Source organism: Oncorhynchus kisutch, linkage group LG12, assembly GCF_002021735.2.
Source record: "Oncorhynchus kisutch isolate 150728-3 linkage group LG12, Okis_V2, whole genome shotgun sequence".
Taxonomy (NCBI): Eukaryota; Metazoa; Chordata; class Actinopteri; order Salmoniformes; family Salmonidae; genus Oncorhynchus; species Oncorhynchus kisutch.
In genome coordinates, this window is record NC_034185.2 from 55,528,511 (window position 1) to 55,556,176 (window position 27,666).

General features: G+C 39.1%; 1 protein-coding gene and 1 long non-coding RNA gene across 2 annotated transcripts; both read left to right on the forward strand.

Annotated features, from left to right (window-relative positions):
* The first annotated feature begins 3,834 nt into the window (after positions 1 to 3,834).
* On the forward strand, positions 3,835 to 6,061 carry LOC109900376 (heart- and neural crest derivatives-expressed protein 2). Its single transcript, XM_020496073.2, has 2 exons — positions 3,835 to 4,963; positions 5,381 to 6,061. The coding sequence occupies exons 1-2, from the start codon at positions 4,310 to 4,312 to the stop codon at positions 5,477 to 5,479; spliced, it is 753 nt and encodes a 250-aa protein (XP_020351662.2). The 5' UTR covers positions 3,835 to 4,309; the 3' UTR covers positions 5,480 to 6,061.
* Positions 6,062 to 10,482: 4,421 nt separating this feature from the next.
* Positions 10,483 to 27,162, forward strand: LOC116376556 (uncharacterized). The gene is made up of 3 exons (XR_004212007.1): positions 10,483 to 10,872; positions 15,429 to 15,591; positions 26,941 to 27,162. It is a non-coding gene; the product is annotated as an uncharacterized LOC116376556 (long non-coding RNA).
* The last annotated feature ends 504 nt before the right edge of the window (positions 27,163 to 27,666 follow it).

The window sequence follows — 27,666 nt, forward strand, 5'->3', positions numbered from 1 at the left end:
TTGCAAACAAAATGTAGAACAAAAAAGAGGGGTTATATGAATGCCTATGTATGCCGTTTTAAAAAGGGGTTCATTTAATTAACTTTTAGTTGAGTGGTTTGAAAAAATAAAAAGGTTTTGATTTTTAGTCTTCTCAATATTATCATTGGTTCTCTGTTGAATGACGTGCTTGTTTTCCTTTGTTTTAAAATATGAATACATTAAAAGTTTATTCCTGCATTATATTTCATGTTGTCAAACGTTTGCCACGATGTGTGTGGTATTGAACATGTTCTTATGTATCATGTATAATTGATTAGTAATTGCACAGTGAACACGAGCCAGGCCCTGGGCTTTATGAGGAAAGGTACACAATAGTTATATCACTTTGGCCTAATCAGAGATGTAAAAAAGAAAAGACAAAACACGTCTTTTAAATGGCCTAATTAATATATAATACATAGCTAATTAATTCATGTGCATTATGTATAAGAGGGCCTATATTAGAGCCTATGGTAAAAATACAATTCAATTTCATTTAGGCGGCTAGCTAGCCTGCATGCGCACAATGCCAGGGATCTCTGCATGGTCCCTCTGATGTTTCGCATCAAGCCTTTTGTTCCCAATAAATGAACTTTCTCACTTCGTCCTCCTGTATATTAGACATGACAAGCATTCGCAATAACAAGCGCCAAGCATTTCAAAGCGTATTTATGGGATTTAAAAGGTGGTTCTAAATGGCTGTAATTCATACGAGCAGGTGAGTTGTATTAAAATCTCGTAAAAGTCCCTTAAATCCAGCTTTTAGCCTGTTCTCTATCAGTCGACATTTCGGATGAGCTTAATGCCTAAATAAATTAAGTTAAGGCGGTTGTTACGCTTACCTTCTTAGGCCTACCTGCATTAAGCTATAGCTCAGACCATTGCTGCTGTTATAGGTCATGACGGAGAGAGAGAGGTGATGTGAGCTTGTTACTGGGGTCAACAACGATAACGGCCAGCCCTGCTGTAAATCCAACCAACGGGACATTGCTGAATTGGGCCATTTTTGGAAATAGCCAAATGGTTCGCTAATGAGACCTCATGAGAGCTTGTATGGAGGGGAAATGGGGAAGTGCCCGCTTTTCAACCTATTTCACCTATTTTTAGGGCATATAGGCCTATATGTTGTGCATGTTGTAGGCCTATATGGGCTTTTATACTAGTTGTAGGTATTAAGTATTGTGGCCATCCAGGGATGCATTTTAGTCTGTTTGTATTTTGGGGTTGTTTTGGGATGTCAAGACATTCTCAAAATATATATACTTATTTTTTCTTCAAGTTTTATAGCCCATCCTACAAATAACTGACATATTTTATGAGTACAGGATATCCGAATAACGTCTCAATATTTTCCAATAAAGGTTATGGGTTATTACCAAGACCTGTCAGATCTCTACATTTGTTTAGTTTGTTTTTACAGATTATTTTAGATTATTTTTGTAATGAAAATGGCTATATAAAATAAATACAGTATTATTACCATGATTAGGCAATACAGAACTATTATTCTTTTAAGTCGTATTATTTGGAGATGTCTACATTTGTCGTGCTATTTCGCTTAATTGCATAGAAAAAGTGAGAGTTTTTGTTAATTGAATTTAATTGCCACGCAAATAGCACTCGCAAAGACACTCCCCAATCGTCGGTTGAATTCCGCCGAATGTAATCACGTTCATCAGGCACTTCTCTCACGCTCAAATATTTGGCTCTGCATAACTTGTATTTATTTATAAAAATTCAGTTTCAGTTTCAAAGGAAATCAGAGAGAAGAGGAGAGGTTTGTAACAGGAGTCTGAACAAGTGACCTATAGGCTAATTATGTGTCATTAACTGGAGACTGGACGTATCTAAATGACTTAAAGAACTTCCATTCAGCCAGATGAATGACACTCCACCACCCCCACATACAACACATAAACAAATATAAATCATGGCCCTTCTGCCTTCCTTTTTGAGTTTGGGATTTTTTTTTCTTTTACACATTCTCTCTCTTTTTCTCTAGTCTGACACACATATCTAGGCTACACACACCCACACAAACACACACACACACACGTTCAACATGCGGTGTGTGGGCTGAATAAGATATGCCGAGGAATGTCCAAATAAAACAGCTCTTGTATGCCAACTCGTTTATTCTGACCCCCATATGATCTGTAGTATTTTTCTACAGAATAAAATGGCTTTTTACCTCATAGCAAATGTAACGGTTTCTCTGTGCAATTTAGTCAGTTTCATTTACTAAGACATCGTTAATGAGTATGGAACTGTATCAAAATACGCATTGTTCATTTTTAGGCCAATAGCCTCGACTACGTGTCAATTTCTTATGAGTTACCATGCAATGATACACTTGGTCTTATACCAATTGAGATTACCATAAATAAATATGGGCTTGACCATCAACAACCTCGAGTCTAAATAAAGGTTGAAATGAGCCCTGAAACAAAATTAGTTGAGTATTTAAATGAATTGTTTACCTTATCAGCAATCTGTGCGAAACAGGACTACTTTGCTTTAAATTGCATCATCGGCAGGATTCTCCCTGGTCATTCAAGCCTATCGGTTTATGTATTGGTCTATTCCAGTACTGGAGGAAGGTCCTACGAAGAGTAGATGAACCTAAGGTTCATCTCTCTATTATATTCACATTTGCACCAAAATAATGCTATAATGAAATAGGCATTATTTATTTGCAATGTAATGAAGAATTACAATTTAATTTCACATAGATATATAGTGTTTATATGCTAATATAGCAAACGCAGCCAACATTCTAAAGCCAAGTCAGTTGTTTCGATGGGCGAAATATATTATACAACAAAAACGAAATAAATGTCAAAGCTGTGCATATCATATGTTGTATTTGAAATATATATTTATTTATTTATTTATATATATTTGATACATTGTGAGAATGGGCCAACGTGATTCCATTACGTGTGCAATGATCGCAAATCGAGCAATAATGCATGTCAGTTAAAATCAATATGTCGAAAAAGTGCAGTATTTATTTCTACACAGATAAAATATTAAATGATTCTGTTGTTTGCTATTCGTATCATTTTGTTGTTTATGTGACACAATGTAGGATCATGCAATGGAGTTAATAATTGTTTTGCACGAGTAATATGGACTGTGACCAATGCGCTTGGTTTATTGATAAGGGACTTGGCCTACCTGAGACAGATCAAATATACACTTTTAATATGAATACGAAAAAGTGTCAGATGTGAAAATCATAGGCTACTGTGAATAATATTCCTGTTTAAGGATTTAGCGCCTTTCCATGCGCGTACAATAAATGCCTTGCTCCATTGATGACCGAAATAATCGACCCTAGTGACATATCCCACAAAAATCATGTAGGCCTATTTCCTTGAAAGCTAACTTTTACATCAAGACAAGACGAGTTTCATGAATAAACTACTCAATCATGCGTTTGACTTTTATGCCTACGTATTTTTTTGTTGTTGAGTATCAAACGTGCAAACCACAAATAGTAATAGCCTACCACTAATCATAGGCCTATCATTCTTAAAATTAGCCTACAACAACAGCCCCTAACGTTGACATTTGAAGGCAAAAAAACGTCCATACCTCTCATTTTGTTGATGATTTTATAATTTCAATAGTCTAATTAGGCGGTGTATGGATTTTTCACAATCTTATTGTCATTAATAAAATATGTGGAGGCTGCCAATGCTTAAGAGGGGCCATTGCAATTTAGGAGCGAAAACACCCAGCAATGTAGGTTATGTCCCTCCTCCTCTAAGACGTGATTGGCTAAGAGTAGTTTTGACGACATATATTAACCCAAGTCGTTCTAAAGATGAAGCTGTGACATGGAGATCAAACGGATGAATTCTGGTTGTGTGCTCAACTGAAAGGCTGTGTATTGCGTGCAGTGCATACTATAGCAGCTGGGATCTAGAGCTTTTTTGTTATCTGACGCGCTATTTAATGAATTTGGTCTGGAATCCATAAAGAGTTTGAAGGGGAAAAGCTCGACCCGAAGTGCTTGAGGACGCAGTTCATCAGGCGAAACATGCACTGTCTGTCTCCGTAATGGAAAAGAAGGAACTTTCTCACGTTGGGAATGGACAAATAGAGAAAAACGTGTAAGTAGCTGACAACATTCTTCTATATTCCACACCATAGACCAGCAAAACAGAAAAAAATAACGTCTAAAAACTCATTCATTGCTGAAGTTTCGTTTAGGTGTCTATATTGGACAAATATAAATAGCAGTGCTTTTCAAATGACCAACTGAACCAAGTTACTTTTTATGAGAATAGCCTATTTTCCTAAAAATATTTTGGAGAACCTGACTTTAATCGGAGAGCGCGAACGCGTATTCGTTTCGTGGTTCGTTAGTAGCAGTTTGGTCTACTGCTGTGTCGCCATGAGTTTAGTTGGTGGATTCCCTCACCATCCGGTGATGCATCATGACGGCTACTCCTTCGCTGCAGCAGCAGCTGCAAGCCGCTGCCACGAAGAGAACCCCTACTTCCACGGTTGGCTGATAAGCCACCCGGAGATGTCTCCCCCAGACTACAGTATGGCACCCTCGTACAGCCCCGAATACTCCACCGGGGGCCCGGCGTTAGACCACGCACACTACGGAGGTGGTATCCCCGGGGCTGGCGTCGCTGGGATCGGGATGGGACCTCGGCCGGTGAAACGGAGACCTACGGCAAACCGAAAGGAGAGGCGCAGGACTCAGAGCATCAACAGCGCCTTCTCCGAGCTCAGGGATTGCATTCCTAATGTTCCTGCGGATACTAAACTGTCCAAAATAAAGACCCTCCGGTTGGCTACCAGTTATATCGCCTACCTCATGGACATTCTGGACAAGGACGAGCAGAACGGCGACGCAGAGGCCTTCAAAGCGGACTTCAAAAAGACAGAAGCAAAAGAGGAGAGGAGAAAGAAAGAAGTGGTAAGACAAATTCGTCATTTCAGTTATGCATACTTATGCAAACATAGAGTAGCCTCCTGCAAAGCTTGACATTATAGATCATACATTTGCTTATTATCTAGGTTTGTAGTAGCCTATGCTGTGAAACTCAATAGGCTACAATCTTCTTAAGGCCTATAATATTTTGACATAAGCGACAGTAATACTGGTTTTATGGAGACAAGGTTGCTAAATGATACCTGTTCTAAACTGGCGTTATACAAGTCTGTAAATATATTATAATTTTCCTAATAATTTAGTAATAACAACTTCATGCTCCCACACCACAGTAGGCCGAATAACAGCCTTGAATGCCGGAGAGAAGTGGTGATAAGTGGCAAGAAAGTAGTATTTCTCGACAACAATAACATACATCTGATTATTCCTTGTTTCCAACAGAATGACGTTTTGAAAAACACAGCGAGCAGCAATGACAAGAAAACCAAAGGAAGGACTGGTTGGCCGCAGCATGTCTGGGCTTTGGAACTCAAACAGTGAATATCCTTCTTCTCCTCTCAAAAAAAGACTTGAAATGATGAAAAAGTCTTCTTCTAGACTTTTATTTGTACTCTCACGTTATTTAATGGAATATTTATGTGCAATTGCCGCTACGGAGAGTGGATATTTGAAGAAAAAAAAAGCATTCCATTTTTAAGAGGAGGAGATACAACACCCTTTGGTAAGGGACTTTGTCATTGTCTGATGTTGTTGGTTGGATGTTTGTTGTTGTCCCAAGAGTAAATCAAACAGAAATATTGGACACTATGGTGTATGTGAAGTCGTTCTCAATCTATCCCTATCTCTCTTTCTATCTCCATCTATCTCTCTTTGGATATAAATACCAATGGTGTTTGGCTGATGTCGTGGATGCAGTTCAAGGAAATGTTTTATTTGAAAAAAAAGTAATGAAGTGTTATGTTGTCATTTTTGTGGTCGTATACAGTATTTGATAGTGTTTTAAACAACTGTTTAGTCCACTCAATTGCACTTCCGTCCAGAGACGTGGAATTTAAATCATATTTGAGATGTAAACAATGTAATTAATTCAATAAACCACTGTTTTTTTTAAAACAAAGTCAACCACCTTGTTGCATAATTACAGTGAAAATACGAGGCAGACTTTAAAGGGTATATTCTATACCAAACTCATTCAATGTAAAATATCGCTTGCAAGGTATGACATATTCTTCAAAAAACAGTAGCTTTTCCCCTCGAATAGAAATAAGTATTATATAGCTATAGTAAAAATGAAATCATGCATGTTCTGTTTGATTAGAGGTAGCCTAGGCCTCAATTTGATTTCAAACTAAGTCCTATAGGCTTACCTGGGCTCTCCCTTCCCGAGTCCTGTCAAACAGCACTCACGCGATACATCCACAACAGCTCCTCAAGTAGAAACAGAAACATTCCCACGCGCAGGAGAAACTGTCTGTGTCGTGTTTGTAGCCTATTAGAACATGCGGGTTCTGACATAGGTGATCGTGTAGGAGATAAATATAGTCTAAGAAACAGCTTACAATGAAACTAAATATATATTTTGGTGCACAGAAGATTTATGTGCAGTGCGCCAGACGAATAATTACGTTGTGTTCTTTTCGGTCAGCAATAAGCTGCCATAAGGGTAAATTATATTGTTTACGTCAAACGTATGTTCATGGGGGCTATGACCTATTCAACAGAATCACCAGGAAATGTATCCATGCTTCAACAACATGCAACACAGCTCATTGTTGTCATTTTCCTCCTTGATTATAGGCATCTTATTATTGTCATGACGGCTACTTTGACGTATAGTATTATTAGTAGGCTGTTGTTACAGACTGTTATTATTAGCCCTATCATTTAGATGATTGCTATTACATGCTAAGTCCTCATTAACAGCCCTGCTAGTAGTGTAATATTGGTACCTATAGGCTAGTATCGTTGTTGTCATTCAATATCACCAGGATTAAATAAACAAATAGACAAGGCGCACACTACCAGGCTGCACTATCTTGATTATAAGGATTGTAGGCCTACTAATAGGCTATTATAGTGGAATAATTACTCAACATTGAGACCACTGAGTTAACCATAAGTGGTATATACTCAACAATAACAATGCGTATTATTTATTGCTGCTAGTGACTCCATTTTCTATGTTATAAAGTGATTCTCTATTTTAAATATTTTTCCAGTAACTACATAATAGCTATAGGCTACTCTAATTTGATGGTCTAAGTAAACATAAAACTAGCCTTTCTTTAGGCTCCATGACCAACCCTTCTAAAGATGTAAACATTGTGGCAGAAATAGCATATATAGGCTTGAAATTCCATTGGTTAATTATGGCATTCCACTCTTCTCGCCCAAAACACAAGAGGCCGAGACAGAGCGGAGCCGGGAAAAATGTGTATTTTGACGTTAAAAGCTGGTTGGTCCCAGGAAAGTAGATTGTCGAGGCTCGAGAGAGAGCCCAGCTATCGGATGTTCGTGTGATTGATAGCGTGCCTATCAAAATGCGGCGCTGAAGTGCCTTTTTCGGGTTGGGGGTTGAGGGCGGACGATGAAACCTGTAGCCTTTGCATAAAATCATTTTGGATATGACTAATATCCTACTTTTGATAGAAAATAATAGCCCATTGTTCTAAAAATAGGCTAGATAATTTTGTTTTGAAATGCACGTCACTAATCAAACATTTACAACGAAACCAAAAAAACATTGAGTCTACAGCCTATTTCACTTATCAATGTGTCAGCTGCGCAATTATAGACTGGGCCTGCAACATAAAAGCCTGTAACATAACATGTTGTATTTCACATGTCTATTTCACACTTTTGCCCACTGCATCACAGCTTGGTAAATATTTATTAGACAGTAGACTGGATTTAAACTGCCCTAAGAATAATCGTTACTTGTCCTTTGAATGCATGGTTGGTGAGTAAACAGACCTCAGATAGGCTACAACAGACCAAAGGATTCTTCACGAGAAGCTATGCAATTAAAGTGACATCTACAGCAACGTAAATCAGAAGAGGATTGGACACGCCGAAGATTTACATTAGATAATTGCATTAGATAATTGTAACATGCAATTGGCTTGTTTCACGAGTCCAAAGTATGACAATTATGAATCATTTGTCTGTCTGTGTCAAGATGGCGTCCGAAATAGTATCAACTGGCAGTTGTGATAAAGAGATGAAACTGACCTGCTGCTGTATTATTTATAGAAGGATACAACTCATAGGCCAACACATTGACCTATAGGCGACATACTTTGTTTTCAGCCGGTTGAGCTCACCATCCTCAAATCAGTGGAAATGCAGTAAGAAGCAATAACCTGGTCCAATGTGCCAATCAAATGTGCTACGTTTTGATTAATCCACTGTGCTATCGCAAAATAATATAGTTTGCAGGATGACTGGTATGCCTCGGCCTACAATAGCACATCTTTTCATTTGCTTAATTGCACACTGCATACGATCAAAATGAGTGTGTATGGGTCAATACTGTTCTTTGTTCTCCTGTTTAATTCCCTCTAATACCGGCAGTGGACTGGACTTACAACATGATAGACTTCTCTAAGTGTGGAATACCATTTTTCCCTGGTATTACAAACATCTGCGAACGATTACTTCATAAAACCCTCCTACCCAGTTTTTTTCTCTCCTTGCAGTCTCAACGAGGGCGGTTAGACATGTTGACGTCGGATCAGATGGTTCGAAGCTATCCTGCTGAAACACTGAACGTAATGACGCGGTGCGTTCCACTCGCAATCTGGAAAGAGGATCTTTCTTAATGCATTTTTTTTCTATCAAGCACATATAGGAAAACTGTGGCGTAAATTAATTGACAAAGAAGTATGTCAGTATGTAGGGCTATGCATGTGTTTGTATTTTAAGGAGAGACAGGCCTAGACTATTTCAATGCTGAAAAAAACTTTTGCAGAACTATAAAAGTGCAAAAGGTGCACTCAAAACAGACTGCAAACATACTATATATTTGTATTTTATTTATTTAATTTAACCTTTATTTAACTAGGCAAGTCAGTCAAAAACAAATTCTTATTTACAATGACGGCCTACCACATGTAACCCACGTGAGTCAAAATCTTTCTATGATTAAGTTCTAGATCGCTTTCCTCTGTTCAGACGTTGTATGCATAAATCAGTGGTTGCGTGCCACATCATCGACTGACAGATTGCAATAACATATAATGTGGTTAGCTGATAGGTAAAATACCTTTCCAGGCCTTGTAAGATCAGGCAGGCATCAGCAGCGCCTGGACAGAGAAACGAGCCCACTGTCTACTGAGCTAGGCCTATGATTTGTCATGGCCCAGCACTAAAACAAAAGCCTTGCATCAAACGTTGCATCATTGTAAAAAAAAAAAATATTCCAACAATGCCACTTTTGATTAAAAATAAGATATTGCGCTGCAGTGGGGATATATTTAAATATAGCTGGGACAAATATGTGATTACTAAGAGGATAGGGCACAATCAACGAATGATCTACAGGGCACAGACCGAGTGACATAGTCATGCGTACATTTTTATTTTACAAATAATGAGAGTTATTACGCATACAGCTAGAATTTGGCCCAACTAAAAAAAACATATGGCCACATCTTTATTGATCATTTAAAAAACACATTAAGACCAACAGGATATACTGAACAAATAAATTGAATAATATGCCAGCACGACACATAAGAGCATTTTCCGACAATACAACCCACTGGGCACAGACATCAGTTCAACGTCTAGCTTTGATTTACATCTGTTTGAGTTGTTAATTAACGTGAATTCAACGTGAAATCAACAAAAAACGTCACCTGGTCATTTAGGTTAAAAGTTGGGTGAAAAAAATACGAAAATCCCTGATGTTGATTACTTTTTTCATTTCCAATCAGTTTTTTTCCACAGGATTCAACTTCATCAAATTTATTTTTTTGGTTGAAATTACAAATAACGTGGATTCAAACAGTTTTTGCCCAGAGGGGAGTTAGATGAAATCATGTTATAGTCTCAAGTTTAGTTCCATAAGACTGAGTGGCACACGAGTGTTTTCAAAAGCATCAACTGGCACTACAAATTAACTTCCAACAATGCATCGCTGTTATATAAATAATTCAAATTTAGGCAAGATGAAGGATATATGTTTAGACTGCAAGTGAAAATATTACTAGGTCAAGATAATTACTTTATTCACCATGATAATTCAATGAAGGATGAGTAAAATCATGGCCTATATGCAATCTAATGAACAAACAAAAAAACATTTGCATCCTTCAGTGTGAAACAACATTGCAGAATGATTGTTTTTGCTTCACGTTTGCCGCTCATAAAGATGATGCTAAATTTTTAGAGATCGTGAAATCAGCTCGAGGAGGAGCATCTCTGGACTTGTGTGACCAGAATATTCCGCGACGCTTATCTGTGTGCCATCTCCAACCATTGGGAATAATACGTAAAATATATCCCCAAAAACATATAACGGATCTGACAACAATCGACCTGAAATGCAAAACCTCTTATATGCCTAATTTTACGCGCAATGTTGTGCGGAAAATCAGGCCTGTGCCCTGTGTTGCTGTCAGTTGTGACAGTTCCCAGATGGGGTCTGCTACTGTATGTGAGATTGAGTTTCTCACAAAAAAAACTCCCTCTCCATCCAAACCGTCCTCAAAAACCTTCTCCAGGCACAGGTCGGTGCGCCGGCTTCCAGGACAGAGGCTAGGTTGTCTTGTCGAAAAGCCCTGAGTGCTCGGCATGAAAGGAACCGCTCGGGGTCTCTGTATAGCCGAGGCCATTATCAGTGGATGGGGAATCGACACGGGCTGTTGGAACCCTGATGGTATTTCTTCCTATTAGAGGTCGTGGATATAACGAACCTTATCTAATCCATGGTAAGTAGTCTAAATTACGCGGATTTCATCATTTGTTTTGAATACATTTTAAGGGACACTTGAATTAATTGTGATATTTACATTTTATTTTTGTTATCAAGTCTATTTCCTGTCTTGCCTACAAGTGATGCACAGTTTTCAATAACGGTGTTGATGGAAGTCAGTCAAAGTTGACTACGACGATGTAACTCCATCGTTTTTGCATATGCTACCATGTGGAACGTTGTGCGCTTATTTGCTCGTGGTAGGCCGCTCTGATACCTTGTTATTATAATACTAAGTAGGCTACACTGGAGTACCACTTTGACACGTTATAACACTGTAATAATAATCACCATCATAATAATAACCCGAATTATCAGAATAATAATCAGAATAATAACAATTCATTGTCATTATCATTATATGCGTGATGATTATAATACATATTCAAAAGACAAATCAGAATATGTATGGTTACTGAAATTCATGCGGTAACACAGGCCCATGTGTGTGTGCTAGCTATAGACTATGTGTTGATGGTGCAGATTTTTCGACTTACACAAAATGAACAACGTTGGCATTCAATAGACTACTATAGACCTTTTTAAACGTGTTATTATTTTGACAGTTGAAAAAGTCTGTAGACAGTGAAATGGAAACTATAATTGAAGAGGGGTGATCTAAATGATGTGCAACGTTGGGTAGAAATATAAAAAAATTGTGTTTTCACATGTGTTCACTTTATATATACGATATGCTACACCCATTGCTTTATGCAGAATGTGAATTAGGCAAATGACTATCCTAAAACATTGTTCTGAACACCCTGACTCATACTGCATCCTCTATACGCCTGTGGCGCGCGGCACTAAGTGATCAAGTGAGAAGAGAGGAGGAGAGGCAGACCTCCCAAGTTGCCGGGGGCATGCGTGTCATTGTAGGGGACTCGGCTAACACTCCATTCATCCCGGCGAGCAGGAGGCGACTGTTCTGTTTTTGTCGGTGATAAACATTTAAAAGCGTTAATACAGACCATAAATCCAGTTGGGAATGCTGCGCGCAAAAACATTGACCGGAAAATGGCTGCGTTTACACACACACTGCAGACTATACTACCATGTACGCCTCGCGTCAACATCGTTACTCTGGCCTTGTGGATTTACCAAAATACACCTTCAAACAATACATAACCCTACCCGTAACCCTTTAAAAATGTAGGTAGCACTTATTATGTGTTTCACAATAGGGTACAGTGCAATATATTAGTCTACATTTAAACAAATATATAGGCTAGGCCTACTACTACGAATAAGAGTAGTGAGGGAACATATATATTTGCATGGATTGAGAGAGTTTGACATTTAAATCTACCCAACCTCTCTGCTTGTAAAACTACTTATTCACGATTGACTGCTCACAGTGCATTGAGTAATGTAGGCCTATCATATCAAGGTGTGTGTGTGTGTGTGTGTGCGTGTGCGTGTGTGTGTACCGGCGCTCAATTATGCATTTTAGAAAGGTTGCTTTGCGTAAAGTTTGTTAGGCTATGCTAAGGTTGATGTCATTTATGGGTAAAGTTGATGTCATTTAAAACAATGTGCTCGTGTTTGTCTTTCTCATAGGTTATGGCGATATGCGTTGCATTAGTGCTTCAAAATTATCTGGAGCATTGTGTCTTCGTTTTAAAAGGACGACATTTTAGACTTAGGTCTAATTCAGTGTTCCCAGTTGGGTTTGTAAATAATTGGTGTCCAAATAAGTAAGACTGGATACCGTCTATTAGCCATAATAGTTATGTTTTGTTAGCTAAACGCTGTGGATTGACACTGACCGACCTTGGCCAGATTCGAGGCATTTTATGCCATTTATTTAAGTGGAAGGCGCGTCGCCACGGCACGATGAACCGCCGCGGTAGTAGTGTAATATTTCTTCACTGGGAAATACACAGACCAGGGACGTCACAGACACGAGTTACGCACAGTATTAACCGTTTAAACTAACCAATTAAAGAAAGGAATAGACAGTGCCCGAAAGCTGTTCGATAGGCCTAACCAAGGCAGCACTTACGGCGGTGAATGTCTGGTCAACTTGGCTGGAATATAAATTCAGGCCCATATGGAATGGGAGGCGTATACAGCCTTCATCAAATCGACATCATAGTTGCTAATTTGCAAAAAATGACCCTAACTATAGACTAACGATTAAATAATATTCGTTCAGGTTAATGCGTTAATATAGGACAAAATGATTTAACAAATCATTCCAGGCTTTGTAGACTACTCTGCAAATCAGTGGCTTATTTGCTTTATCGCGCCATTGAATGCAGCATGAAAGCATTATGGTTCAAAATGTGGTGTTGAAGACTACTTTGGAAGAACTTTCAACTCACCCAAAAAAACTATTGTCATTTCGATGTGACAACACACATCAACAATTGAATACCTAAAATGCTCATAGACCGAAATGCTCATAGGCACAAATTATTGAACACTATATTTGACCATCCATAACAACCCTACAAATCAATGTCCATGCATTTCACATCACTGTACGTCAAGAAACAGATACAAATCCAGCCTACATTAGAATGATATAGCCGACACCATTCACAATGTTAAAGATATTTTGAAGACAAACCAATTAATAGCATAACGTTGTTATGGTGCTTTAGGCACATCATTGATAAGAGAGACAGGGACTCGTTCGCAGGAATATAGCCTACTAACTGTTTAAGATTATTGCCACTTGATCCCCATATGGGAGTCTTTCGAGGAATTCATATAAAACAATAACGTCAAAGATGTTCTTCGGTGAATGTTTTTATAGATATCGTTCTAAAATGAAGACTAAAATGGAAAACGGAAACTAGATTTCAAATATAAACATCGTTGAGGCGTTTCATGCCTATTTGCATTTTTTTTTACGTGACATTATAAGGCAGGCAGCATTTGTACCACGAGTATGACCCAGTTTTTAAATCAAGCAGACCAAATGTATAAGTCTAAACCTATCTGTAGCCAAAGGACTATGATTGCATTTGCAAAATCCTGTTAAATTACATGCAACATGCATGAGATAATTAATCATATTGCAAATGCTTTTCAGGTCTATTGCTCTTCATTTTGGGTCCAGGGACTGAAGGGGATTTTCTCTTCCTTGCTGTATGAGTGATGGCGAAGCAGCGGTCAAAAGACACCTAGATTATTAGGCTACCCCAAGAGGATATGATGTCATCCCTATTCGGACGAGGTTCATTGACTTCTTAAAGATGGTTCGATACTCTCAGCAGTCATATCTTCCGACGCAGCTGCAGCAACGCAGATGTCGCTGCAGGGTTTCGCCAACAACAGAGAACAAATAATTCAAGTCCGTATTTGGCTGACAACTAATGCGCCTGGGGGTTAAAAATGAACACGTACAAAAACCTGAACTCTTTCTGAGTAGCCTCGACAATTGATGGCAATCAATACAACTTATCATTGCAGCCATCACTATCAAATGCAGATAAAGGCCTCATAGGTTTGACCAGTTGAAAATGTGATAGAGCATATTATCGTACATCATACACTGTCCCTCTGTGACCAGTTCCCATGCATGGCATGTCAGTGCGTTTATGACCGGGAGCGAGTTCAGTTATTTCCTTATCTGTCCGGAGAAGTGGCCGGGATAACTAGGTCGAGATGACGGCATCACGCTGAGTAGGTCACAGCGTGTTTCCAGCCTGTGACGTAATAAATAAATATTTACACCCTGTGCCACCTTCCTCTGAAGATTAGGAAAGGGAATTCAGCAAAAAACGAAAGATGTCCCCTTATCTTTCTCTCTAAGTGTTATGATCAGGGGTCAAAGTCTAAACATTGAATTCAAAATGCAGAATAGTTTCCTGACTGATAACATTTATTTTTAGGACCAAAATTCTGCATATCAATGTAGGTTATTTTTTAGGGGCCCACGTGATATTTAGCCATGCCAGACATTAAAATGTAAGGTCAATCAACGGATTTTGTTCAATTCCTAACAAAGATCTTTAAGCTTATATCAACAGAGACCATGTTGTGTCCTCTTAAAGACATGGAAAATGAGATCTCTGTAATCTAACACCATTGTTCTGTGCCATATCTGACCTGAATGGCTACACTTTGGTGTTGTTACGCACCAGATTGTCTCCCAAAACATCAGCAATATTACATTGTTTTCATGGGACACCATAGGCTGTGCCTCCCACAAATTCACGTGAGAAAGTGGGTGCACGTGCACACACACTTTCTCTTTGTCTCTCTCCTGGATCATTAATGAGCATCAGGTCAGAGTGGAGGGGTGTTGTGATGGTATAACCCCTGGATGGGTCCCTCCAGCTCCCCGTCAGTTAGGGCCCTGTGAGGAGAAAAGAGGACGGTGCATCCGGGGCCAGGTTCCTCTGTCATCCATCATGGGCAGTAATGGAGAGTTTCTGGAGAAGTCTGTGTCTAGCCTGCGTTAAACCACAGCGATGACAACCATCCACATTCTATTCTTCTCCCTCTCTCCCTCTCTCCCTCTCTCCCTCCCTCCCTCCCTCCACATGTGTTGCTAAGCTTTCCGAAAGGGTTCACCGCATTCCCCCTAACTGGTGCAGAGCCGGTGGACCCATATGCAATCTGCCATATTGAACGGGCACTAAGTTGGATCTATGACTACCCTGTATTTTCTGTGCACGTCAGTCCAGATCCAGTGAGCAACCAAACAACTGCTTTCGAGGTGAGGGTACACAAACGCACACATCCGACACCCACTATGCGTCAACAGGCAATGGCCCGGGTTGATTAATGAGCATGCGGCCCAATGAATGCTTCCTTGTTTTAATTGGGCTGATGACGACGTCACCGTGTTATTTAGACTCTCCCAGAGTCCCAGAGCACTCCCATCAGCCATCACAAGCACATAGGGACCTGTCATACATCAGACAGGAAGATAATGGCCCTTTTTCCCACTGATTCATCCATCCACCGCCCCTGAACCTTGAACACTGATATCCACATATACAGTGCCATCAGAAAGTATTCATACCCCTTGACTTATTCCACATTTTGTTGTGTTACATCCTGAATTCAAAATTGATTACATTTATGTTTTGGTCTCACCCATCTACACACAATACCCCATAATGACAAAGTTAAAACATTGTCGTGTCTTTGGCATCATTAAACTGAAGATTCATCTTTATCAAATGACTCTCTGTAATTATTATTACGCAATTAAACTGATTAAACATGTAACTGTAATTAACTAGGAAGTCGGGGCACCAAGGAAAATATTCAGATTACAAAGTTATAATTTTCCTAATATAACTTTTCAGATATGTTCATATCTGATCAATAGTCTTCTGATAAATGAATTCTTCTTTTACCTCACGTTAGTCTCATTCCAAACGTCATAAATGGTTGGTTATCTGCACGAACCCAGTCTTCACTATGAGTCATCCATACATCAATTGTCTTAAATCCTTTATTTACTAACTAAGTAATTCACAGAAATGCATAAACAAACAGTAGACAGTTACAAGGAAATGATAACGGAGTTTCCCCAGTGGAATAAACCGGCATCGCTGCTTGGTGTACAAAAGGGAAGTGGGGGTCGACTGAGATAAGACAACACACAGTTGATAATTATTAACAATTGAAATGCTAATCCTTTGCACATGAAAGCTCACTCATTCGGGAAGAATTGCAATCAGTATATACAGTGCCATGCGAAAGTATTCGGCCCCCTTGAACTTTGCAACCTTTTGCCACATTTCAGGCTTCAAACATAAAGATATAAAACTGTATTTTTTTGTGAAGAATCAACAATAAGTGGGACACAATCATGAAGTGGAACGACATTTATTGGATATTTCAAACTTTTTTAACAAATCAAAAACTGAAAAATTGGGCGTGAAAAATTATTCAGCCCCTTTACTTTCAGTGCAGCAAACTCTCTCCAGAAGTTCAGTGAGGATCTCTGAATGATCCAATGTTGACCTAAATGACTAATGATGATAAATACAATCCACCTGTGTGTAATCAAGTCTCCGTATAAATGCACCTGCACTGTGATAGTCTCAGAGGTCCGTTAAAAGCGCAGAGAGCATCATGAAGAACAAGGAACACACCAGGCAGGTCCGAGATACTGTTGTGAAGAAGTTTAAAGCCGGATTTGGATTTCCCAAGCTTTAAACATCCCAAGGAGCACTGTGCAAGCGATAATATTGAAATGGAAGGAGTATCAGACCACTGCAAATCTACCAAGACCTGGCCATCCCTCTAAACTTTCAGCTCATACAAGGAGAAGACTGATCAGAGATGCAGCCAAGAGGCCCATGATCACTCTGGATGAACTGCAGAGATCTACAGCTGAGGTGGGAGACTCTGTCCATAGGACAACAATCAGTCGTATATTGCACAAATCTGGCCTTTATGGAAGAGTGGCAAGAAGAAAGCCATTTCTTAAAGATATCCATAAAAAGTGTTGTTTAAAGTTTGCCACAAGCCACCTGGGAGACACACCAAACATGTGGAAGAAGGTGCTCTGGTCAGATGAAACCGAAATTGAACTTTTTGGCAACAATGCAAAACGTTATGTTTGGCGTAAAAGCAACACAGCTCATCACCCTGAACACACCATCCCCACTGTCAAACATGGTGGTGGCAGCATCATGGTTTGGGCCTGCTTTTCTTCAGCAGGGTCAGGGAAGATGGTTAAAATTGATGGGAAGATGGATGGAGCCAAATACAGGACCATTCTGGAAGAAAACCCGATGGAGTCTGCAAAAGACCTGAGACTGGGACGGAGATTTGTCTTCCAACAAGACAATGATCCAAAACATAAAGCAAAATCTACAATGGAATGGTTCAAAAATAAACATATCCAGGTGTTAGAATGGCCAAGTCAAAGTCCAGACCTAAATCCAATCGAGAATCTGTGGAAAGAACTGAAAACTGCTGTTCACAAATGCTCTCCATCCAACCTCACTGAGATCGAGCTGTTTTGCAAGGAGGAATGGGAAAAAATTTCAGTCTTCGATGTGCAAAACTGATAGAGACATACCCCAAGCGACTTACAGCTGTAATCACAGCAAAAGGTGGCGCTACAAAGTATTAACTTAAGGGGGCTGAATAATTTTGCACGCCCAATTTTTCAGTTTTTGATTTGTTAAAAAAGTTTGAAATATCCAATAAATGTCGTTCCACTTCATGATTGTGTCCCACTTGTTGTTGATTCTTCACAAAAAAAAACAATTTTATATCTTTATGTTTGAAGCCTGAAATGTGGCAAAAGGTCGCAAAGTTCAAGGGGGCCGAATACTTTCGCAAGGCACTGTATATTTACGCTCAGTGTGTCGTTGGGATCTCTGTTGAAAAGTTTGTTTCTGTTGGAGAGTTTGTCCGCCCTCTCTGTCGTGGTTGGTATGGATAGTTCAGAGTGACATTCATTCATGTCGTTATGGATAGATATTTTGGCGGTTGTCGGTCTTCACGTTCAATTATACCGAATTCCTAGCTGCAGACTAGTAATTAATATCAAAGACTTGTTCTTATTCTGTCGGTATCGATAGTCTAAGAGTTTAACCACGTGGGATGGTTAAAAGATTCAGCAATCGTCTCAAACCTTGGCCTTCTCGCTATCGAGGTAAGCTGGTCTGCAACCTTTGTCCCCTCGTAATGGAGAGAAACATGGTCTGTTGATAGAAGTTCTCAAAGTGGGGGGTTTATTTGGGAGAGAGGCTGTCCCAGGATGCCTAACCATAACTGTGCTCATGGGCGGTCCTCTGATTTAGTTCAACTCCAAAGGGAATTGGAGTTTCCTTCATTAAACAGTCCAAAATCACATTACACAATTTCACAAACAGTATCATCCTCACTCATTCATCTTATACAACAATTAGATGTAAGCCTCATATCTGAGGCTATTATATAAACAGCGTTATGGTAATGTATTGTTGCCCATAAGTTTCACAAAATTGTACCAAACGGACCAGTTCGTAGCTGGATTCTTCACCGATCTTTTATACCTTCTCCAGAACATAAATGTTGTTCGGACCTCATGTTCTGTGAGGTGGAAGAAATTCCTTTGTTCTCTATGAAAATTCACTCGGTCTCTATACTGTGGCCATGAGGAGATAATCTCTTCGAGGAATTTACGACCTCTCTCTGACCACGGCAGCCTGGGTGTAGGAGACAGGGAGAGGGGGATGGTCCTTGCTGTACCCAAAGAGGGCAATGTCATGACAACATGTTTACATATTCTTTGGCAAATTTATTGAAAATTAAATGCAGATATATCTAACTTACATAAGAATTCACACCTCTGAGTCAATACATGTCAGAATCACATTTGGCAGCGACTACAGCTGTGAGTCTTTCTGGGTAAGTCTCTAAGAGCTTTGCATACCTGGATTGTACAATATTTGTCCATTATTCTTTTCAAAATTCTTCAAGCTCTGTCAAATTGGTTGTTGATCATTGCTAGACATACATTTTCAAGTCTTAAGTTTAAGTCAATACTGTAACTCAGCCACTCAGGAACATTCATTGTCTTCTTGGTAAGCAACTCCAGTGTAAATTTGGCCTTGTGTTTTAGGTTATTGTCCTGCTGAAATGTGCATTCATCTCCCAGTGTCTGGTGGAAAGCAGACTGATCCAGGTTTTCCTCTAGGATTTTACCTGCGCTTAGCTCCATTCTGTTTCTTTTTTATCCCCAGTCCTGAATGATTACAAGCATACTCATAACATGATGCAGCCACCACTATGCTTGACAATATGGGGAGTGGTACTCAGTAATGTGTTGTGTTGGATTTGCCCCAAACAAACACTTTTTATTCCTTCTTTTCACTCTGTCATTTAGCTTACTATTGTGGAGTAACTACAATGTTGTTGATCCATCCTCAGTTTTCTCCTATCACAGCCATTAAACTCTGTAACGGTTTTAAATGTACCATTGGCATCGCGGTGAAATCCCTGAACGATTTCATTCCTCTCCGGCAACTGAGTTAGGAACCATGCTCAGAGGAATATTCAAGGTTTGCTTTTTTTTACCCATCTACCAATAGGTGCCCTTCTTTGCGAAGCATTAGAAAACCTCCCTGGTCTTTGTGGTTGAATCTGTGTTTGAAATTCACTGCTTGACTGAGGGACCTTACAATTACAGTGCCTTCAGAAAGTATTCACACCCCTTGACTTTTTCAGCCTGAATTTGAAATGTATCAAATTTGTGTCACTGGCCTACACACAATACCCCATAACGTCAATGTGGAATTATGTTTCAATCATTTTTTACTAATTCATTAAAAATTAAAAGCCGAAATGTCTTGAGTCAATAAGTATTCAACCCCTTTGTTATGGCAAGCCTAAATACATTTATTAGACTAAAATACACATAATAAGCTCCATGGACTCACTCAGTGTGCAATAACAGTGTTTAAAATGATTTTTGAATGACTGCCTCATTGAGATGACTCTCTACCCCACACATACAATTATCTGTAAGCTCCCTCAGTGAATTTCAAACACAGATTCATTTACAGCATTGTAGGTCCTCCATAATACTAACCTAATTGACAGAGTGAAAAGAAGGAAGCCTGTACAGAACAAAAATATTCCAAAATATTCAATGCAATTCACTTATTGTCCTGAATACAAAGTGTTATGTCTGAGGCAAATCCAATACAACACTTTACTGAGTACCACTCTCCATTTTGTCAAGCATAGTGGTGGCTTCATCATGTCATGGGTATGCTTGTAATCATTAAGGACTGGGAAGTTTTACAGGATAAAAAATAAACGGAATGGAGCTAAGCACAGGCAAAATCCAAAAGGAAAACCTGGTTCAGTCTGCTTTCAAGCAAACACCGGGAGACAAATTCACCTTTCAGCAGGACAATAGCCTAAAACATAAAGCCAAATATACACTGGAGTTGCTTACCAAGATGAGATTGAATGTTCCTGAGTGGCTTAGTTACTTAAATCGGCTTGAAAATCTATGGCAAGACTTGAAAATGGCTGTCTTGAAATGATCAACAACCAACTTGACAGAGCTTGAAGAATTAAAACATAATAATGTGTAAATATTGTACAATCCAGGCGTGCAAAGCTCTTAGAGACTTACCCAGAAAGACTCACAGCTGTAATCACTGCCAAAGGTGATTCTAACATGTATTGACTCATAGGTGTGAATACCTGCATGAGATTTTTCTGTGTTCCATTTCCAATAAATTTGCATACATTTCTAAAAACATGTTTTCCCTTTGTCATTGTGGGGTATTGTCCACAGATGGGTGAGAGAGAAACATATTTAATCCATTTTCAAATCAGGCTGTAAGACAACAAAATTATGAATAAGTCAAGGTGTATGAATACTATCTCAAATATCAAATATACATACATATCTGTATGTGTGCGGTACAGAGATGAGGAAGTCATTCAAAAATCATGTTAAACGCTATTATTGCACACAGAGAGAGTCCATGTGACTTATTATGTGACTTGTTAAGCAAATGTTTATTCCTGAACTTATTTAGGCTTGCCAAATACATTTCAGATTTACAATTTTACAAAACAACATTACACTTTGACATTATGGGATATCGTTTGAAGGTAAGTGACAAATTAAAAAAAAAATTAAAAAAAAAAAAGTTTTTATTATTATTTAATAAAACCCATTTTAAATTCAGGCTCTAACACAACAACATGTGGAAAAAGTCAAGTGGTGTGAATACTTTCTGAAGGCCCTGTATAACCTATAACCCCGACCGTAATCCCCCAGCTACCAGGCATTTGACGCCAGTGCAGTAGTGAAGTCCAAATCACACAGGTTAAGCCTGTATAATGCCTCGCATTAGATATTGTTCTCTTTTTATTCAGATCAAAAGAGGGCTGGGAACGTTCTCTATGGCTCGGCCAATCACTGGTCTCATGAGTATCAGGTTACCCTTTCATCAAATCACAGAGCTGGAAAATCCACTCGGGTCTCTCAGGCCGGCCAATGACACAGAGGCTGCTGCCAAGCTGGCCAATGGGACAGAGGCAATTTTTTTGGTGTGAGTATGTTTCCCAGAGCCAGCTGCCTCAGCACCAGACTACACTTACTTTCCCTTATGATACATGAGATAATCATCTGGTGTAGTACTGCACTTCAGCTTTGCTTGGCCACAGTGCTGTTCAAACATGTGTGGAAACCCAGCAGAGTAGGTGTCCATTTGAACCTGTCTAGTTAATTAATGATCTAAGTTTGCAGAGATGGAGAACTTGAGGGATTGTTCCAAAATGCTGGGCTGCAACAGGATCTCAAGGTTGAACCAATTTTGACTTCAGATTCTGACGTTAATCCACATTTATCCAAACGTCAAATGTTGAAGTGGCTCCAAACATCAAATTTCGAAGTTAAGTGTTAAGGTTTGGGATAGGGTTAAAACAGAAGTGTGTGTCTTCCACTGGGATTGAACACGCTACCTTCGGATCCGGAGTCATGAGATTACCTCTACTACTTGATGGTAATACCGCTCACAGTTGCCCCTAGTGGCTGGGTTTGAAGACATTTCCCAACATCCTCAAGACATGGACAGACGTCCAATTTCGAAGTCAATCTTGAGCGATCTAGCTGTCCAATGACGTGGCCCTGGTCCTTTCTAAGTAGTCTTTCTGTCCATGTTGTCATTTGATTTATAAGTGCTACTGATTAATTTAATTTCCACATTTCCTCTCATTTGAAACAAGTTAAGATGCCATGGTCTGTGCATGCCGTGATTGTTCATCCATAGGTTTCCTGGCAATTGGCTTCCTTGAAATTAGGCCTATGCTATAGTACCCTAGCGTGCTGCTTGACACAAAACGTATTTATTTCTAAATTGAATAAAGTACAAGTTGAACTGCTAATAATATGGATAATGCCATGTAATTATACAATTTATTACAATATTTATAAAGTTGAAAGGAGATACTGTATTATGCGTTGACATGATTAATACAGGTATTTGTATTACATGCCCAGATTGCAACAGTAGGCCTACCATTTTAACAAATAGAAAATGCAAATGTTTTTTATATACATGAATAATAGATGAATAAATACATAATTGAATGAATAAAGGAGCTTAGCTACATGTTTGGTGCATCCTCACTTAAATTTAGTAGATCTTCGTTCGAAATGATCAAACTTGAGTTTATTTCAAAGCATCATTTATTAGCCTGAATGCTCTCATTTCGATGAGGCTATAGTTCACGTAGCACTAAATCTATAGGCTCGTCAACTACATAGAAATTATGGCCTTAAAAAAACCATTTAATTTTGGAATCATTGTGAGTATCGGTAGCGCACTTTTTTGATAGGCAATAGGCAGTATGGTTAGGCCTATATATTATTTCTAATTAGATATAATATCCTCCATGAAATGAACCATATGTATATTAGGAATTAGGTTGACAATGGTTATGGTTCTCTGTTTTTATTTGGGGACAGGGATGTAGACTAATCATTTTTGGAGACAAAGTTGCAACTTTTAAATCAAATATATTCGCTTGAGAAGACGATTTCATTAAAAACAATTACAAATTATTTTAAGTTATGGCCTATAGTCTACTGTAATCTGACGGACAACTCACCACTTCTTTCCAAAAATGTTCCTTTTAAGCGCGCACAGACTACGTAGCGTATTGATTTAATGAGTGGGTGGCAGATTGATCTGCAACGGAGTGGCCCCTTGTTTATTGGTCGTCTTGTCCGTAGGGCTGAGAACCTGAAGTCTCTCCCGGGTGGCCCAAATTCCAGGTGCCCTTACAGTTCCACAACAACCCGCTGCTTTCTTTACTTGCTGCAGAATGGTTTTGATCATGTTTGCAGCTAACATAAACCCTGACCACACACTTTTGGCGCCCTTTGGGTAATAAGGTTGCCCGGAGAGGGGGGGAAAGAACACCAAGAAGTTGACCGGTGGTCGCCATAGCCTCATACTGTCAGATATGAACATAACAGATTTTATTGTGTCTGCTTGCCTCGTCTTATTTCATAATTCGATGACTAAATGTCATACCAAAAATACATAATTAGTATCTCCTTGTGTAACAAGTTCTTAAGCTATTTAGTCTCCAGAGCTCATGAAGTTCCCTACAATTAGTGCAATTTTACACCTACGTGTAGTTGAACCATTATGCACTAGTCACACATAGACTATAATAGGTTGTACTAGGACTAATCAAAAAACTGCCCCAAAAGTAAAGGAACGGGGGATACTTAGTCAGTTGTACAAATGAATGCATTCAACTGAAATGTGTCTGCCGCATTTAACCCAACCCCTCTGAAAGTACAGAACGGTTCATCAGCTTACTACTCCATGCAGGACATTGGTAAAATACAGGTGGCGTTAACTACCAAAATAAAGGAAACACCAACATAAAGTATCATAATAGCCAGAACAGCTTCGATGCGCCTTTGCATAGATTCTACACGTTTCTGGGACTATATTGGAGGGATGCGAAATCATTATTCCAAGGTAAATTCCATACATGTGTGTTTTGTTGATGGTGGTGGAAAACACTGTCTCAGGCACCACTGCAGAATTTCCAAAAAGTGTTCAACTGTGCAAAAATCTGGGTACTGAGATGGACATGGGATATGGTTTACATCGTTTTTATGCTCATCAAAGATTACTGACAATTTATCAGCAGCACTGGCCTGGTTGGTTACTGACTGACTCTCAGCTGACAGAGGGCTCAGGGGTGAAATCTCTCTCTCTCTCTCTCAGTGCATTTAAAAGGGAGAGTTAGAGGGGAGTCTGCATCTGAAAACACTAATGTTGGAACAACTTGTTTTAAAAGATGAAACACTTCTGTTGAGGGTAACTCTGCTCTACTTCCATTTTTTATTTGATGTGTCTGCTCTGCTAGAACCCCCTGTCGTGTCTGACATCTGCCTTCTAGGTACACTTCCTTTTCACAAATCAATAACAAAAAAATACATTATGCAGTATTCTATAGAGTTGGTATTACACACACCCATGCATGCACGCACACACTCTCTCTCTCCCTCTCTCTCTCCATGTTAGCTACAGTAGCCTTTGCTCTCACATCTAAATACCCTCACAGCCTCATAATGAGAGGAAGTATACAGCTAAGCCCCGCTTGTAAAGGGAATCTCCTCACTTCTGACTGTTGCAGCCATGAAGCCTCTTGCCAGACCACCAGCAACAGGTTCTTGGGTTACACCACTAGATTACACTATCGCTGGAGCTAGGGGCTCCATGTCAGCTCTGCTCAAATGGGACGGGACCATACCTGGGTTCACATATATGAGAAATCTTTCAATACTTTGAGCGTTTGCTTAAGCCTATCTAGAGAGCCAGGTGGGCTGGGTTTCCACTTTTGGGGCTTTTCTATTGGTTTTGTTGCAACAGGCAAGCTCAATAAATCACAAGTAGTTTTAAAAAAATGATTTCAAATAGTATTTGAACCGATAAATTTGCGAGACTCTCGCTCCCTTCAGCAGTCCTATTATAGCAGCTGTAATAAACCGGGGAGAGTTTTTATGACATTGACTCCAACGTGCTGCTGATAGCAAATGTGCTCCTGGGAAGACAACTTTAGATCGCCATGTCGAATAGCAGCTCCTCTATTTCAACTAAGTGTACTCCTACTGTCTGTTGTGTTCGTTTTAACGTGTTTCTGAGTGGTAAATTGACCAATGAGAGAGAGCGGACTGCTCATATATTGGTCTCATATTGCAATATGACCCAGTCATAATGTAGTACTTTGGGTTTTGATATCCACATAAATCAACCAACACACGGGTGTTGTATAGCGTCAACAAAGATTTGCTAGGACTTTCAAGTACACCCAAATCCTACAGCTGTGTTTGGCTACAGTTGTAAATGAAATTACTGCTCTATGAAATTTAAGAGCAATGAGTCCACTCCTGTGTTTGCTGTCACTATGGAAACCAGAGTGCCCCTGTCATAATTCATAACTATACATTGCCATTGATTGCTGATGTATAAACGAGTTTACACACGCAATGCAACATGTAGGAAATCATCATAATCAACTGCATTTTCCGCCAATTATGTTTTGTGTACATTAAAAAGTATTGATTCTGTATTTATTTATACAATGATTTTACTCTGAAATGTAGAAGCATAATTCAAAAATCTGGTCTATAGAAAAAAATAAACCACACCATGTTGAGCTTTTCCAAAATGATTTACACAGTTTTCCTGGCGTTGGCTTTTCAAAACTCAATAAAGCAGATTAAAACAAAACGAAACAAAAGTCAGGAAAGAGATGACATTTTCCAAGAAAACCACAACGATACAACTGTCAAAGTCCTTCGAATTTAGGATTACAGTGGAACACAAATCAAATTCACTACAGCCTCTGGGAAGACTCTTTCATTCTCTGTTACTGTTCAAGACCTCTATTTCCACTGCTTATTGGAAGTGGAAGGAAAAGTGAACGGTCTCATTTCAAGGGCAGGCTCACTTGACGGAACTTGTAATATAAGTCAATGTGATATGCGACTGCTTAGGCCCTGAATAACATAAAGCATAGTTAGAAACCGAGGGTGAAACCTTGGAGACGTGCATATACAGGCTGTGACCCTGGATAACAGACAAGCCTGCAGTAAAAGTTACATTGACACCTATATGAAATGTAATATAAGTTGCAGCCATATTGTCTGACTCCACAGGGAACACTTGTGGATAGGGGAAATTATTCTTATTGGAATAACATTTATTTAACCACAGACGTGGGGTGTAATTTCCTTCTCCACAAAGTGCTGTGGAGTTTTTCAGATTTTTTTAATGCAGGATGAGGTGTACGCAAATGTAGCTAAATACTGACCTCTTGTGGTTAACAAATGGCTTCAATACACACAAGCCTGTTGACAAAGACGGATCTATTGGAGCTTTTGGCACTGGCAATACAAATATTATCTTGTAATTTTTGGATGGATTACATTGTATAGCACTTTTCCCAAGGTCTGAATGTTTTTTCAAAACCTATCAATAAATCCAATTTCCCATAGACTTAACAACAATGATCTTGCATTTCTTATTTTCTCCTCTCGCACTCTACACTACAGCCAACCAACCAACCAGTCAGAAGTGAAACAGTCAAACGGAAGACTATGGAACCATGGAGATGCGGCAAGACCAGCATATCACCATTCCGTCCATAATAATCAACTCGAATATGTAGAATATAAATTCAAAATTAATTGTATTTTTTTTTGTCAACGACCTACACAAAATACTGTAACATTTGTTTAAAAAATGTATGGAAAATAAAACACTAATGTATTTTGATTAGCTAAGTATTCAACCCCCTGAGTCAATACATGTTATCATCACCTTTGACAGCTGTGTGCAATAATAATAACATGATGCAGCCACCACCATGCTTGAAAATATGAATAGCGGTACTCAGTGATGTGTTGTGTTGGATTTGTCACAAACATGCAGTAATGCCTTGTATTCAGGACAAAAGTAACATTTCTTTGCCACATTTTTTTGCAGTATTACTTTAGTGCCCTGTTGCAAACAGGATGCATGTTTTAGAATATTTTTTATCATGTACAGGCTTCCTTATTTTCACTGTCCTTTAGCATTTAGGTTAGTATTGTGGAGTAACTACAATATTGTTGATCCATTTCTCCTATCACAGCCATTAAACTCTGTAACTGTTTTAAAGTCACCATTGGCCTCATGGTGAAATCCTTGAGCTGTTTCTTTCCTCTCTGGCAACTGAGTTAGGAATGATGCCTGAATCCTTTTAGTGACTGGGTGTATTGATACACCATCTAAAGTGT

Bases quoted from the DNA above. Each gene is read 5' to 3' on its own strand.
- LOC109900376 (XM_020496073.2), top strand. From the start codon at position 4,310: ATGAGAATAGCCTATTTTCCTAAAAATATTTTGGAGAACCTGACTTTA. The intron at 4,964-5,380 runs GTAAGACAAATT...TGTTTCCAACAG, and splicing joins AGAGGAGAAAGAAAGAAGTG to AATGACGTTTTGAAAAACAC.